Here is a 16,400-nt window from a genome sequence, read left to right as displayed (position 1 = left end):
GTCACACCACTGCACTGCAGCCTAGGCAACAGAGTAAGACTCTGTCTCAAAAACAAAACAAAATTTAACAATTCAAAGCAGTTTTGATAACCTTCTCTCAAACCTGTGATTTACAAAGATGTAATGGTCTATCTCCATCAGCTTTCCATCAGCAGGATCTTAGACTAGCTCTTAGCATCATGTCACTTGCTTAAGAGAACCCCCGCTTCCACCACCCCCATCTCCAACTTCTTTCAGAACCCTCTGCTGTCAGGATTTCTAGCTTTGCTCCAGAAGGAGAGTAGGTGGCGTTTCTGTTTCTCCTCTGTCCTAAAGCCAAGCTGTGCCCTCCGCGAGGGGTAGGTTGGATACTGGAAATGCAGAATCGTTGTTTATCTCTTAAGTTATAGGCTCTGTATGCACTGGAGGTTCTGGCCAGAAACTTTCATTATGACTTCTGGCATCCATGTATTTACAGGCTTGGTTTCTGAATGAACTTCAACTTTTCCTCCCTATAAGCTCTTTCCAGGTCATTGGCTCTTGACTTCCTTTATCTTTTCCTCTTCATCATTTCTGGTAGGGAGGGCCCTTTTGCAGAGCAGGCCTCTCTCAGCCCCTCTTCCAACCCCTGTTCTCATTGCTCATTAACAAGACTCAACTACATTTTTACTTCTTATGCATACATCTCAAATTAAACCCTCCTATTGTCCATTAGAGCTCCTTTTTCTAATATGTTGTTAACCAGGTAGTCTTAAGTGTCTCTTGAATAGTGAATCTTTGGCTGGCATTTCTGTCTCCACATACTTTTAATAAATACCATTGTCTGGAACTAGTCTTCCACAGAAATCTTGATTTCTTTTTTTTCTCTGATAATTGTATCTTATTGATCTTGGTTTATTTTTTCACTGTGTTCATGTAATAGCTAGTGAGAATCCCACTTTGATTGTTAGAAAACCTTCAGTTAACATTCAAACAGGATGCATGCTCCTAAAATACGATGTCTGTATAACTTTTGCTAAGTTCTCTCCCCTTTTCCTACTAGCAAGGCCTGGATAAGGTCTTCACCAATACCTTGTTTGTGCGATTGGCTATCAAGTGGGATTAAAAAAAAATGCTCTTAACACCTATATAGTGCCCTCAGGTATCCGCATGGGGGCCATCTGTAAAGATTCCAGATTTCGGAGTATATTATCCAGTGTAACAGCATTTGGGGTGAAGCTGTTTTGAAGGAAGTACCGGCTATAGCTTCCCTCCTAAGTCCTATATGACCATTGACTATCATCTTTACTGAATAAATGAAATGATGAAAATTCTAGCAATAGATTATCTTTGTTTATCTAGGATCTTTCTGACTCAAAAAAGCTTTTGCAAATGCTGTACCAAAAAGGAAAGCTAATCTTTTATCTTCCCAATAGGATAAAGCTATTGGAGCAGCCATATCAAAGGCTGGTAGGAATTCTCCAGTCAGTGTGGCTTAAGCCAAGCTTTGCAGAAAAATATCTACCTTGTTCATAAAGAACTTCAGGAAAGATGATGCTTCCATTTTCCTCAAGTAACCTTCATTGTTACTGACTCTTATTCTTAGAAAAATATTTCTGTTTTCACATCACAGTTTTGAATTTTCTGTTGTTCTGCTTTCTTAGAGCAGACCATCCTCTAAATGTCTGTCACTTTTTTTCTTACCAAATATGCCACCTTTTTTGTTTTAAACTTAATTCCTAGATGTTGTGTTTGCCAGTCAGTGGTAAGTAAAGCTGTTAGTCACACCTAGGTTCAGCTGATTGAAAGCACATATTCTGTTACACCATGATGCCTTCTTTCAAGAGGAGCTGGTTAGGGAAGATCATGACTTATATTTGTGGACATAAGAGGGTGGCACTTAGAAATTCAGGTCTTTGGCTCAGGAGAGAATTTGAGATTAGAAAGAGTGCTGTCATCTACAGGGATATGAGGAAATCGGTCTTTTACAAATTAGATTTGACTTACCTTCTTGGGAGTGCACACACTTATTATGTATTATAACAGTAGCTCATGTCTTGGTTCCATAGTATACTGGAATTTAAAAACCATTTGTTTTATTATCACCTTACTTTAAATACAGAAAAAAATTTAACAACCTTTGGTACCAGAACTATAGTTGAGTGGTTCTCAGAATTGATAGATTTTTATGAATCTGATAAATATGGTACAGACTAAATGGGTTATGGCCTGAGCCATTTTTCTAACCAAAGCTATATCAAGTTATATAATTTTAAGACTGTAATTCAAGGTGATTTTTTTTTGTAATTTAAGTTCCTAGGGCTATTTCTTTACTGGCGCAAATTCAAGACTTGAAAGGTACAGGTTTTATAGAGATTCCTCTGAAGAGCTTTCTCCTGTGGAGAAGATGGTAGTGAGTTCTCTAAGAGCTCCTGTTGGATTTTTCATCCTGAAGGTTTGTGTTGAAGAGGCAATATGTTTCTTCATGGAAAAAGATTTTGAGGGAAAAATAAGTGGTTATGATTTATAATTTATAAATGACTCTGAAAATACTGTAATGTCCTCAAAGTGCAGTTTAGCCTACAAATATCAGTGATACCAACTTTTATAAGCATCAGTCATTAATCATCATCTATGTTGCAGCTAAGTGGAAATCATTACATTCATTTTTATGATCTGTGAATAAGTCAAAAGTGGAATTGAAATTGGGTGTTAATTGCATGACCAGACAGTGAAAGTGTCTGCTCGTGAAGCTTTGCCTTCTGAAGTATGTGGCTTCTTTATGATCACTATCTCATTGAAGTTTTGAACATTACTCATTATTTTGATTCTGAATAAGTATTCTTCTCAGTTGAATACATTTGCAATTGGGTTTTCATTTCATGAAGTTTTGAGTCAGTGGCATGCATCCTTTATCCCCAGACCATTTTCCTCTCTTTAGCAGCATGTTGTCTCCTGAATGTATACATCACACCCTTCTTCCCTGATGCTCCCATTCTGCTTGCTCTGGTGGAGATATTGCACATTACTAAGTTGCATGTTGTCACGGCCTCAATGCAATTTAGTGTGTGTGATATTTTCACATGAGTGCATGCACACGGGTATGGCTCTTGCTTGCTGGGATTACAGCTTTTCAGTGCCAGTGGGTGGGCGTCCTGATGAATTAGATAAGAGAATGTGTATGCCATGCAATTCTCATTTGGAAAGTGAACATGCTTCCCACTGGTACCTCCCAATTTTGGAGAAATAAAAGTGTTTGGATTAAAAAAAGTGAGCGTTGATCATTTGGTGAATCAGTGTTTCCATTTTTTGCTTTGAGCAAATGAAATATTTATTACAAATTCTCATTGATTTAAGAGTATAAACAATATTTAAATGTGTAAGGAAGAATGTAAAGCTGTAAGAAAATGTATTTTCATTTATTTGAAGAAATCTTTCCCAACACTGGAATAGAGAAACAGAAATCTCTTACGCCTATTTGGGGAAATTAAATTAGCTGGAGTTCTTAAATAATAATCAAGACAGTAAAGGTATGCTTAACCTACTTGATGAAAGAATCTCATAAACTTAAGTTTCCAAGGTAAATTACCTTAAAAATGTTTCTTTTAGTTTCTCATTGTGATGCTTTGAAAACTACTAAATTCATTTTAATGGGCTTATAATGGAACTAGTTTTGAGTTACATGTTTACTATTTGCCTATGTAATTGAAACAACCCCTTGTTATTTTTTTAGTTAGCATTAGAGTAAGTGTGCACAATCACTAGGCATTGTCAAGGACACAAAACCATGTATTACTGTATAAAAATATTGAATTAATATTTACTACTGCCATAGCCTGCAGATGATCTAGTGTGATGCTGTCATTCTATGTTTCTCTGTTTCACCACTATTTTGGAGGGTGAGAATGGAAGAATTCCACATAAGCAGCTCATCCCCTGTGCCCCTCAGCAGCTCTCTAAGGCTGAATGCACAGTGTGGCCGTTCCCCTCATGCTGGAAATTTAATGTCAGCCAGGTTGCTATATGACACCCTGTGGAGCTGGGTTTCCAGGGCAAATGAATCAAGAAAGGGAAGATGTGACATCTCAAGGGAGGTTGGGGCTGGGAAGGGGTGGGTAGAGAGAGATGTGTTAAAGGATACAAAAAAAAAAAAAAGGATACAAAACTTAGAAGGAATAAGTTATAATGTACTACAGTACTGTAGAATGACTGTAGTTAACAACAATAAATTATATAGTTTCAAGTAGCTAGAAGGAAGATACGGAATGCTCCCAACAAAAGAAATGAGGCCAGGTACGGTGGTTCACACCTCAAATCCCAGCACTTTGGGAGGCCAAGGTGGGCAGATCACCTAAGGTCAGGAGTTCAAGACCAGCCTGGCCAACATGGAGAAACCCCATCTCAACTAAAAATACAAAAATTAGCTGGGTGTGGTGGCACGCGCCTATAGTCCCAGCTACGCGGGAGGCTGAGGAAGGAGAATTGCTTGAACCCAGGTGGTGGAGATTGCATTGAGCTGTGATCATGCCACTGCACTGCAGCCTGGGCGACAGCGTGAGACTCTGTCTCAAAAAAAAAAAAAAAAAAACCAAAATGATAAGTGATCAAGATGATAGATATGCCAATTAACCCATCTGATTACTATACATTATATGTATTGAAGCATTATTATGTACCCCATAAATATGTAGAGAGCTGTCAAGGGAGCTGGGGAGTACTTTTCCCACTGGTAATTGTATATGCTGTGTCTCTAAAAGCTGACTGGTCTCTCACACTAGCTCACTTTCTACTTGAGATATGCCATATTGCAGTGAGGCTAGAATACTGGGAAGAGAAATGACAATCCTTTAGAAAAGAGGGTGGAACCAGTGTAAGGAAATGTGGAGGAGGCAGAATTTCACTTTGAACTCTTCACTTCTCCTTTTCTTCATTATTCTTCTTCTTCCTTAGACAGGTAATTCCTACTCAGCTGTGGTCTAAGGCCCTGTGTACACTGAGTTCATAGAGCTTCTCTGGACTGGCTTGTTACTCTCCCCATCCCACTCCTTGCTTCAAATATCATTCCATTAAAAGCAGGTCATCTGATTAAATCCTGAATTGTCTTGTTATTTTTTTCTTACTCAGTTTAGAAAAGTAGCAAGCACAATCTGGTTTGTCAGAAAAGAGAGGGTTGAGAGCTAAAGTTAAGTGTCAGGAAATGTGTGAAAAAGTAAGTTTCATCCTAGAGTTTATAAAGGATGAAGATCAAGAGCTGGTTAGGAAGAGTTAACATTGTAAACAATCATTTGAAGTCAATTCAAGCTCCTGGTGCAGAGGAGTTATTATTATATATAGTTGTGGAAAGGAGGCATGAATATTCACACCTTTAGTGCCATACGGTATAAATATACAACAGGCTTTATTAGGGGAAAATCCTAGCTGAGAAAAAGCTGATCCTGCCTAACTCTTGGAACTTTTATTCCACAGAGAGGTGTGCTTAGGTGGGGCATAGCTGGATTGGATGCACGATGGCCTACCTTCCAACAGACAGGAATCCTGCCCTGTAATAGTCTATATATAGTATGGGGCAGGAGAACATCTCTAAGACTATGTAGTAATGGGAGGTCTATGAGTAGGGAATAGGCCTTGTTAGAAAGCGGTGCCTCCAGCTCAGTGGCTGGTGTGTCAGTCTCTTCTTCCATTGAGCTAAATCAGGTCCACCTGAGCTACCAAAAGGAGGGAGGAAAAGAACCTCCAGAGTCTTTGAATTTGATTCTCATCAACTACTGAGTGCTAGGAGAGCTTGGAGTAAAATTAAAGAACAACTGTCAATAATCTTTGAAGAATCACTGAAGAAAAAGGTCCCAGAAAACCAAGAACAGGCAGATATTTTTTGAGACATAAAGGTGGAAGAAGCCTATATATTCCATAAATTTTAGACTGGTTAACTTGATGTAAGTGTTCTGTCAATTTCTGCAGTAAGTGCTTGACCACATGGTTGTGAGCAGTTACAAAGGGAAGGGTCATGACCATTGGCACCGTGGATTCACACAGCATAAGTCATACACGGTCACCTTTATGGAATGCCGGAAGCCCACGTCTATCGTGATTTTTGCAAGAGAGTTGATGAACTGTATCATAATGTCTTTCATAGATAATAAGACAGGGAAGTGCTTATTGAATTTGAGTATGCAAAAAATGTTGACTAACTGGTTGATGTCAACCAATGAATGAATGAAATGGGGAAATGATCTTTGGTATGATTGTAAGTAATATTCTTGCATTGATTAATGATTTCTGGTAGCCCATTCAAACTATATGGTGCTTGCCATTAGTTATATGCCAGATGACGTTTTATTTGACTTTGGGAGTAAATTATTCCTAGCAGTCTCTGAAATTTAGGTTCCAAAGAACCCTGGAGACGAATGATAATTATATGCCCAGTATTATAGGTTATTTAAAATAACCAAACCAAAACTTGTGTGTGCACAGCATGTAACAGTGGTTGGCACGTAGGGGGTTGTGTGTGCACCTGTAGTCCCAGCTACTTGGGAGGCTGAGGTGGGAGGATCACTTGAGCCTGGGAGGTGGAGGTTGCAGTGAGCCAAGATTGCACCACTGCACTCAAGCCTAGGCGACAGATTGACACCCAGTCTCAAAAAAAAATTATCAGCTATACCTTTATTATTAATGAAAGAAGAAAAACAAGTTTAGAAAAAGTCCTTATAAGAGGGAGGAAGTTCTAGAATTAATGGTGATAGTTGCACAAATTATGAGTATAATAAAAACCACTGAATTGTATACATTAAAATGATGGAATTTATGTTATATAAGCTTCATCTCAATAAAAAAATTTTATTAGAAAACAAAGGCAGGAGAGTCAGAATGAAGGAGACATGTGGACAGAAGCAGAGCTGAGAGATGGAGAGAGATTGGAGGATGCCACACTACTAATCTGAAAGATGGAAGATGGGGCCTTGAGCCAAGGAATGAAGGCAGCCTTTAAAAACTGGAAAAGGCTAGTCCAAGTGTGGTTGTATTTACAACTAAATGATCACAACCAGTTACACATTGCTCTGTTGCCTCTCAACTCTCACTGCTTTACTTGGCTAGCCTAAAAAAAAAAACTACTGAAAAAGAAGAGAAAACAGATTCTCCCTTAAATCCTCCAGAAAGAATGTGGCGTCTTGGTTTTAGGACTTCTGACCTGAATTATAAGATAAAAAGTATGTTTTAAGCCAGTTAAGTTTAGGGTAATTTATTACAGCTGCAACAGGAAACTAACACAGCCCACTACATGCCAAGCACAGTTATGTGCTGTGCACATGCAGGTAGCATACCAAAAAGTTTTAGTTTGGTTATTTTAAATTGTAAGGTGAAATAACCTGTAATACTGGGCATATAATTATCACTGAATTCCAGGGTTCTATGGAACCTAAAATTCAGAGATTGCTAGGAATAATTTACTCCCAAAGTCAAATAAAACTTCATCTGGCATATAACTAATGGCACACACTATGCCTGGCTAATTTTTTGTAGTTATACTAGAGACGGGGTTTCACCTGTTGCCCAGGTTGGTCTTGAATTCCTGGACTCAAGCCATCCACCTGCTTTGGCCTCTGACAGTGTTAGGATTACAGATGTGGACTACCGCAACCAGTCAGGCAACAAATAAAAATGCTATATATTTATAGTTTGTAATATAATGTTACATTGTGAAATGGTTAAATCAAGCTAATTCATTACTTCACATACCATTTTTGTTGTGAGAACATTTAAGATGTACTCTTTGCAGTTTTAAAGTATACAGTGCATTATTATTAACTGTAGTCACCATGCTGTACAATAGATCGACTGAAATTATTCATCCTAACTGAAACTTTGTACCCTTTGACCATCTCTCAGCCCCTGGCAACCACATCCTACTCTCTATTTCTGTGAGTTCAACTCCTACATTCCAGATGCAGTATTTGTCTATCTGTGCTGCGCCTGGCTTATTTAACTTACCATAGTGTCCTCCAGGATCATCCACGTTGTCGCAAATGACAGGATTTCCTCCTTTTTTAGGGGGGTGCTGAATAATATTTCCTTGTGCACACACCACATTTTCTACTAATAGCCACTGCTTATTGAGCATCCACTGTGCACTACGTCAGTTACTAGGAGCTTCAGATGCATTGTCATTTAGTTTTTCATGAGCTGAATTGTTCTTCCTGCCAGCATCCACTCACATAAAACTGTGAGGTTTAACCTCATACCTTGAGGAGATATGCGGTGCGGTAGGAGGCAGTGGCTTCTGGGTTGGTGTCCGTGGACTCTTAGTTTTTTCTGAATTGAGAGATTAAAGCTAGTATTCGTTATAAAGTTAAATAGATACCATATGACCCAGTATCTCCACTCCTAGGTATTTACAGACGAGAAATGAAAGCATATGTCCCCAAAGACTTGTACACAAATGTTCATAGCAGTATTATTCATAATACCCCCAAACTGGAAACACCTCAAATGCCCATCAACTGGTAAATGGACAAACAAATTCTAGTCGATCTGCATAATGGAATACTACTCAGTAATAAAAAGGAACAAACTACTGACATACTCAACAATGTTGGTGAAGCTCAAAAGCATTATGCTAGGTGCAAGAAACACCAAAAGTACATGACAACGTGAATGTACTCAACACTATTGAAGTGCACACTCAAAATGATTCAGATGCTAAATATTGTGCCATGGATATTTTGCCACAATTTAATACAAAGCTGTATAATGTATGGTTGTGTTTACATGAGATTCTAGAGAAGGCAGAATTATAGTGGCAGCATATCTAATGGCCGTCAGAGGCCAGAGTTTAGGAAGGGTTTGACTATAGAAGGGCATGAGGGAACTTTTTGGGGTGATGGAAATATTCTACATCTTGATTGTAATGATGGTTGTAGAATGTTTATATTTGTCCAAATTACTGAATTGAATGCTTAAAATTGGTGAGTTTTATTATTTGTAAATCATAGTTTAATAAAGCTGATACAAAAAAGAAGAAAAAGTTGCTAGGAATTTCAGTGAGTTAAATTCTGTTTTCTGGTAAATTGTAAGAGGATTTTTCTCTGCTGTTTTATTTATAAAACTTCTTGTGTGCCAGATCACGAGTAATGAGGTAGAAGGGAATATATTGTCTTCTCATCCCTCACTAGGTTACATGAATATGTTTAGTAACTGCAAACAATATATAGTGCATTTAAAAGTTGCCTTGAGAACATTACCAGCAACCAGTATTCTCAGCGGTGAAAGAAAGAAGACTGTGCTGTTTTCTGCACGTGATCCTTACTGGATTGGGCCTTGGTTACTTGCCACCCAGAGGGGTGATTGAGTTGCAATATTCTGTTGCACCTTTGATGTCAACTTATTTTTGGCTTAAATTTTTTTAAATAACATAAGGTTAAGGAAGGATCATGATAGCTCTATCTTTTCCTCACTGACCTCTCTAGTTCTAGACAAATTCTATACTTTTTTCCTTTCTTTTTCTCTGTGGTCAATGATGTCATTATTCCCTCCCCCTCAAAACCTACCTTCTCCCTTGGTCTCCGGGAATACTGCACTCTAGTGATTTTCCTCCTACTACAGAAATGATTTCATTACCTCTCTGGCTGTTATTTCTTTGTCTTTAGGTCCTTTATGAAAACACAACCTGTTGCCCTTTTTTCTCTCCACTTGCCCCTTTAGGATGTCCTATGCTCTTCTATAATTATTCTGGTGCGTCTCAGACGTCTTGTTCTGAATTTTCTATTAAGCCTTGTCTCTTATTTCAGCTGCCTCTATGGTATTTTCATCATCCTTTTTGAGTTCCTGTTGCCCTTACTAAACAAACTCCCCTTTTCTTCCATGCTTCTTCCATTCTGGCCTTCTCCATGTCTTTGAGACACTGCTGTTATTTCCCCCTCAGGTTTAAAACCTGAAGCTCTGTTATTTTCTTTTTGCTCTGTCTTCTCTGTTTAGTTGTTGAGCAGATCCTTGGTATTTTCTTTGGGGTCTTTCCCTTCCTTTTGGTATTTTTGATACCACTTTATTCTGGGTTCTTGTTGCAGAGTCATATGGCACCTTTATGACATTGTCTAGTGAAAGCTATTGGTCAGGATGACAAAGCAGATTTTATAATTGGGGAGCCATTCTGCCACTGGATCCATGTCCCAGAACCCTACTAAATGACTGAATCACTAGATTACAGGGCTTGACTTTGCTCCTAACAGTATACCTCTTTTGGGATGCTTTAGAAAAGCTTGGTGTTTCCTTTTGCATGTACAAGGTCTCCTTTGCTGCTAACGTCTTCTTTTTCAACTACAGCTTTTCTTCTGTGGTGAACGTATGAGGGTGCTTTCCCTGCACCCCTCTGCACCACCCCATAGAGTCCAGGTTTTTATGATTTTGTGCTGCCTTGAGATTACTTATAGGTTGCTGCCTTTGTGCTCTCTGAACAGTTCCTTATTTCCCCTCCTTACAGTCCTGCCTTACTAATCTTCCAACTGAAAAACACAGAGCACCTGACATTGCAGATTTTCATGTACTGAATTCCTGTATTAGTCACCAAATATATGTGTCTCTTTTTATCTCTCTTGTATTTTTCTCTCTGATTTTACTCTGGAGTTAGGAATCTTTTTTTTTTTTTCCTGTAAATTCTCTCCCAATGACCTGCATTCTTTGATAGAATTTGTAAGAGATGTTACTTTGTAGGCTTAGTTGCATAGTTTAAGAAACGTAGGAAGGTTTTGTTAAATAAAAGAAAGATGGTGAAATACAAGTTACACTGTCCGTTACTGGCTGTTTCCAAAAGGGGAGGACTGGCCAGAGCCTGGGGTTTCTTAGAGTTTAAACTGTATTCTTGGAAACATGTTATTCACACTTGATTTTCTTTCCATTTGTTTTGGTGGTGAAATATCTGCTTCAGAGTGAAAAGTTGATGAATTATTTCAGAGAATAGGGTATTTTAAGGTGTTTCAGTTATTTTTTCCATCAGAAATTTAAGGAATAGTTAGTAAATATATTTCCAAATAAAACATATTTCATATTACATGAAGAATAACTTAGTAAATGTATTTAAAATAAGGTGTTTATGTTTCTTTGAAATAAAATGAAAACAGCATTCTCAGGCCAGCAGAAAAACTAACGCTATTACTTGATTTGGAATCAAGTGGCCACGTGATTTTTCTGAATCATGATATGACACTGTGTTTATTTACTCTTTCTTTTTATCTTTGGGCATTCCAGAGGGGTATTTGATGCTTCCCTCAAAATGGCTGGCTTCTATGGATTGTACACCTGGCTGACTCATACTATATTTGGCATCAATATTGTCTTCATACCATCAGGTAACAACCATATTACACCTTCCACTGTTCTCTGTTTAAGGAAAGTTAAAGCATTTTACATAAGTCTAGGAAATGTCTACTTCCTCAAGTTTAAAAAACTAAATTTTTTGGCTTGAGATCGAATCTAGTCCACATTAGGAACAGAAATATGATTTATAATGTGTTTGTTGCTGTATCCCCAGCAGCTAGAACCATACCCAGCACATAGTAAAATTGCTATTAGTCTGTTCTGTCACTGCTATGAAGAAATATCTGAGATTAGGTAATTTATAAAGAAGAGGTTTAATTAGCTCACGGTTCTGCAGGCTGTACAGGAAGCATAGTGGCTCCTGCTTTGGGGGAGGTCTCAGGAAACATAATCGTGGTGGAAGGTGAGGGGGAAGCAGGCATGTCTTACATGACTGGAGCAGGAGGAAGAGAGGGGAAAGGTGCTACACAGTTTTAAACAACCAGACTCACGATAACTCACTCACTCACTCACTATCATGAGAACAGCACCTAGGGGTGAAATCTGCCCCCCATGATCCAGTCACCTCCTACCAGGTTTTACCTCCAACATTGGGGATTACAATTTGACATGGAATTTTGATGGGGACACAGATCCAAACCCGTATCAGTTGCCCTAAATGTTTGTTAAATGAATGAATGTTCTAGCACTTGGCATAACACGTAGGACATAATTGACTCTCAGTAATGTTTGAATTGAACTGATTGGCAGGGAGCAATGTGTTGTCAAATAGCTTTGTCCATGAGGGATTACATCCCAGGGCAAGATGAATGCTTCTGAGGGCACATAAGCTGCCTCCATACCTCTTAAGATCTGTTGTGGTGGTTCTTCTACTTCTCCTTCCTTTATTTCTATGGCTGCTTGTTTTCCTAAATATCTCTGCCTTCCACATTTGCCTCTACCACTATCCCCCTCTTCCCCCATTTGTCTGTGCTTCCTTCTACATTTTCAAGTTCATTCACGTTCTTCCCTACTGTGATGTTCACAAACCTACCCTCTGGCCTGCAAGCACCTTGTGAGGTGGAGTGGTAGACTTTTCATATAGATTGAGAGACCAGTTTTCCAAGGTCACATACCTGGCTTCTGGTAGGACCAGAACTAGAAGGTACATCTGCTTTACTCTTAACCTGGAGAGAAGCCAGATGGAGGAAGAGCACTTGAACATAACTGCTCTGAACGGGAATGACCTTGAAGCAGGGTCCTTCATCTCAGGATTTTTTCTGTTTATTTTTATTAGAAAGAAGCAAAGTAAAGAATATGCTGAGGTTTAGAAAGTAATTTCTGATTGGGCTTTGGATTCAGTATAAGTTTTGACACATGTTCTGTAGGTATATTTATAGGACCGTATATTAACTATTGATTGAGAGTAACAACTCCAGAACCCTCAAATTCTATTGCTTAAGAAGAGATCCATAAATAAGACACAGACTTGGAAAGATTTTTAGTATCACGTTTTAAGATACTGAGCCTTTACTTAGCTAGAAAATTCAGTTAGATAGGGCATATCATTTCCCTAATATTTGAGTTTGTGAGTATTTAACTTGTTTTGTTGGAAATTGTTGAGGAGGAGGAGCTACGGCTTCGATTCTTTTGCTTTGTTAGTGTTTTGCTGATGATGTTAAGTTGCTTTTCTTTTACTCTTTTTTCAGCGTTAGCAGCAATCCTTGGAGCAGTGCCATTCTTGGGGACATACTGGGCAGCAGTACCTGCAGTTCTCGACCTGTGGCTGACACAAGGGTTAGGATGCAAGGCCATTTTACTCTTGATTTTTCATCTCTTGCCAACATACTTTGTAGATACTGCAATCTACTCTGACATATCAGGGTAAGTAAGCCACAGAATTTCTTAAGTTATTAGTGAATCCTCCAGGCATTTCTGTTGTTTTTTTTTTAAAGGAGGATTTTTTCCTCTCGGGTATACAAAAGAACTGGTAGTAGGAGTTTTCAGTGAAATAGCCTTTTGTGTTCCCACTGATATAATGAAATTTTCATTTAAAATAATATTGTTTACAAGGCATGATATTTTGGGGTGTTTTTTTTTTTTTTTTTTGGTGGTTGTTGCCTGAAAGTTCCAGAGCAACTTTTTTTTTTGAGACAGTATCTCACCCAGACAGCTGGAATGCAGGGTGCAGTCATGGCTCGTTGCAGCCTTGAACCTTGAACTCCTAGGCTCAAGCAATCCTCCTGCCTTGAACTCCCCAAGGCACTAGGATTATGGGAATGAACCACCATGCCCTGCCAATATTTTATTATTACATATGTATTATTTATCATTAATATATGATGTCCTGGGTTAAAACCAAATTGTGAATAATTTTGTCTTGATTTAGTGACATTTAACCTAGAAAAGAATTATGACCTGATGTACATCAAATATTTTAAGTACAGTGAACTGTTAATGATTATATTTATCTCTTCTTTGGTTTTGGAGAAAATGATGTTAGATTGTATGTCTGAGGATTTCCATGTGAAACCAAATCTCAGCAAGTTAATTTCTGGCAAGCAGAGCTCTCTAAAGGTATAATTGGAATCGTTCTGTGATAAATACAGATTAACTCTAAGTCAGAATCAACACTTTAGCCATATAATACAATAAATAAATGTCTGTTTTCATAGGTTTTGGTATCTCTTTTAGAAATTGCACTAAATAAATCAAGCCAGTTCTCAGTCATATTAAAACTTGAGAGAGAAAATTAAAAGGCTGAACGTCATAGTGTGGTTAACTAGTGTGTCACAGTTGACATTTGAGTAGGACTAAGTATGATTTATACTTAAGTGCTTTTATTTCTTTAAACTTTGCTGTACATTTTATATTAAGGTTTACAGCTGGAATTAAAGAAATACTGTCTTTTTTTTTTTTTTTTTTTTTAGGCAAAGCCTCCCTCTATCACCCAGGCTGGAGTGCAGTGGCGCAGTCTCACCTCACTGCATCCTCTGCCTCCCAGGTTCAAGCCATTCTCCTGCCTCAGCCTCCTGAGTAGCTGGGATTACAGGCGTGCACCACCACACCTGGCTAATTTTTGTATTTTTAGTAGAGATGGGTTTCACCATGTTGGTCGGGCTGATCTTGAACTCCTGACCTCAGGTGATCTGCCTGCCTTGGCCTCCCAAAGTGCTGGGATTACAGGCGTGAGCCACGATGCCCGGCCTAAAATACTGTCTTTAAACGTTGTCATTGGGAAATGAAAGGTTTGGCATAAATTGTTTTAGTTTTTAGTAGGTTAAGCTTTTATTAATAAACTCCCACACGTTTTTTTTTTTTTAAAGCTTTAAGGCTGGGCATAGTGGCTCAAGCCTGTAATCCTATCACTTTGAGAGGCCGAGGTGGATGGATCACTTGAGCCCAGGAGCTCAAGACCAGCCTGGGAAACATGGTGAAACCCCTTCTGCACAAAAATAAAAAGATTAGTTTGGTGTGGTGGCACATGCCTGTAGTCCCAGCTATTCAGGAGGCTGAGGTGGGAAGGTCATTTGAGCCTGGGAGGTCGAGACTGCATTAAGCCGTGATTGCAGCACTGCACTCCAGCCTGGGTGACGGAACGGGGGAAAAAGCTTTAAGCATTTTTGATAGTTTTCCTTGAATGTGTTGTTTAGGGAAGAAGTTTACTTAGCAAACATTGAATACTGCCCTAAATCATTTTTTTGGAATGAGAAAGACAAACACATTATGAATATAATACATTGGTTTCCTGAAGACTGGTTCTCCACAAGTCTTACTTTGATTTAACTGTAATATAGAACATCCTTCCAGGATATTTAGTTATTTGCCCTTCACTGAATTGTTCTTCTCATCTATGTTTAAAACTAGAAACAAACAGAATGTGACTTATTTCCCAGTCCTTCTGATGTCAGTGGTCCTTTCTTGTCATTGTCAATGTGCTGTGCTACTGTGTTCTATTTTATTTCATTCCATTTCTGTAAGTGATACTGTAATAAGCTGGAGGGCATTTGTGATTCTCCTGTGAAATAGAAATCTTGGGCTTTGTGACAGATATTTTCCTCAGGAGGCCTTTTATCATTACCTGTGTTAAAAACTGTATTTTAGGAGGTTGCCAAAAGTCTGACCTTTGAGTAACAGGGATGCTATCGTTGTTGTTGTTGTCGTATAAAAGCATAATTAACTGAATTATATGCTCACTTAATTATCCTTGATGGAGGAAAACTTAACAGGTGACTCCTAACCAGTCCTAAGCCAACATTAACCCATCATAGGCAGGCACCTGAAATGGGTATAAAATATCTATTAACATTGCTGACTTTATTATTTCATTCCTGGAGCTATAAAAAGAGGCAGATGTCACCCATAGGAAAAAGAAGATCTTGCATCTCAATGTTATTGCAGTCAGTGTTCATTGTATGCATCGAGGTGATCTAAAGAAAGATCTAAAGAAAGCTGATAATATGCCAAAAAGCATAGTGTATTAAAGAATGAACATTGTATTAGAAATGTATTTCAGATTTACTCCAGTTTTTGTGTGTTAAAGGTCATGCTCTTTATTCCAGAGGTGGCCATCCTTACCTGACAGGCTTGGCAGTGGCCGGTGGAGCATACTACCTAGGCCTGGAAGGAGCAATCATCGGGCCTATTCTTCTCTGCATACTTGTGGTTGCTTCCAATATCTATAGTGCCATGCTAGTGAGTCCCACGAATTCAGTGCCCACGCCAAACCAGACCCCATGACCTGCTCAGACTCAGCGGTGAGTTAAAGCAGAATAATCGTAAGCTGTGTTTATACATTGAGCTGTCCTGTCTCTGTATTTGATAAGTAGCTTCATCCAGACTTGTCAGGATAAAGGTATTTGAGTACCAATGCTGTGATAAAGGTTGCAGAAGACACTAAGTAATACAAATCGTTGGCAGAGTTTTGGGTTTCACATACCAAGAAAATTTAAAACCTATATTGGGGTAGGGAGCAGTGGCTCACACCTGTAATCCTAGCACTTTGGGAGGCCAAGGTGGGTGGATCACCTGAGGTCAGGAGTTCGAGACCAGCCTGGCCAACATGGCGAAACCCCATCTCTACTAAAAATACAAAAATTAGCCAGGTGTGTTGGCGCATGCCTGTGATCCCAGCTGCTCGGGAGGCTGAGGCAGAAGAA

General features: G+C 38.8%; 1 protein-coding gene across 2 annotated transcripts in view; it reads left to right on the top strand.

Annotated features, from left to right (window-relative positions):
* Nucleotides 1-16,400, top strand: part of LOC105481049 (transmembrane protein 245) — a 102,399-nt gene that overhangs the window by 71,311 nt on the left and 14,688 nt on the right. For both annotated transcript variants that reach the window (XM_011740297.3, XM_071078116.1), the window contains exons 15-17: nt 11,194-11,294; nt 12,951-13,125; nt 15,804-15,998. In XM_011740297.3, the coding sequence (XP_011738599.2) occupies nt 11,194-11,294; nt 12,951-13,125; nt 15,804-15,981 (454 nt within the window). In that variant the 3' untranslated portion in view covers nt 15,982-15,998. The remainder of the gene's footprint in view (nt 1-11,193; nt 11,295-12,950; nt 13,126-15,803; nt 15,999-16,400) is intronic.

The sequence above is a fragment of the Macaca nemestrina genome, chromosome 14, assembly GCF_043159975.1.
Source record: "Macaca nemestrina isolate mMacNem1 chromosome 14, mMacNem.hap1, whole genome shotgun sequence".
Taxonomy (NCBI): domain Eukaryota; kingdom Metazoa; phylum Chordata; class Mammalia; order Primates; family Cercopithecidae; genus Macaca; species Macaca nemestrina.
Note: the sequence above shows the minus strand (reverse complement) of the source record. Positions and strands in the feature narration are given on the sequence as shown.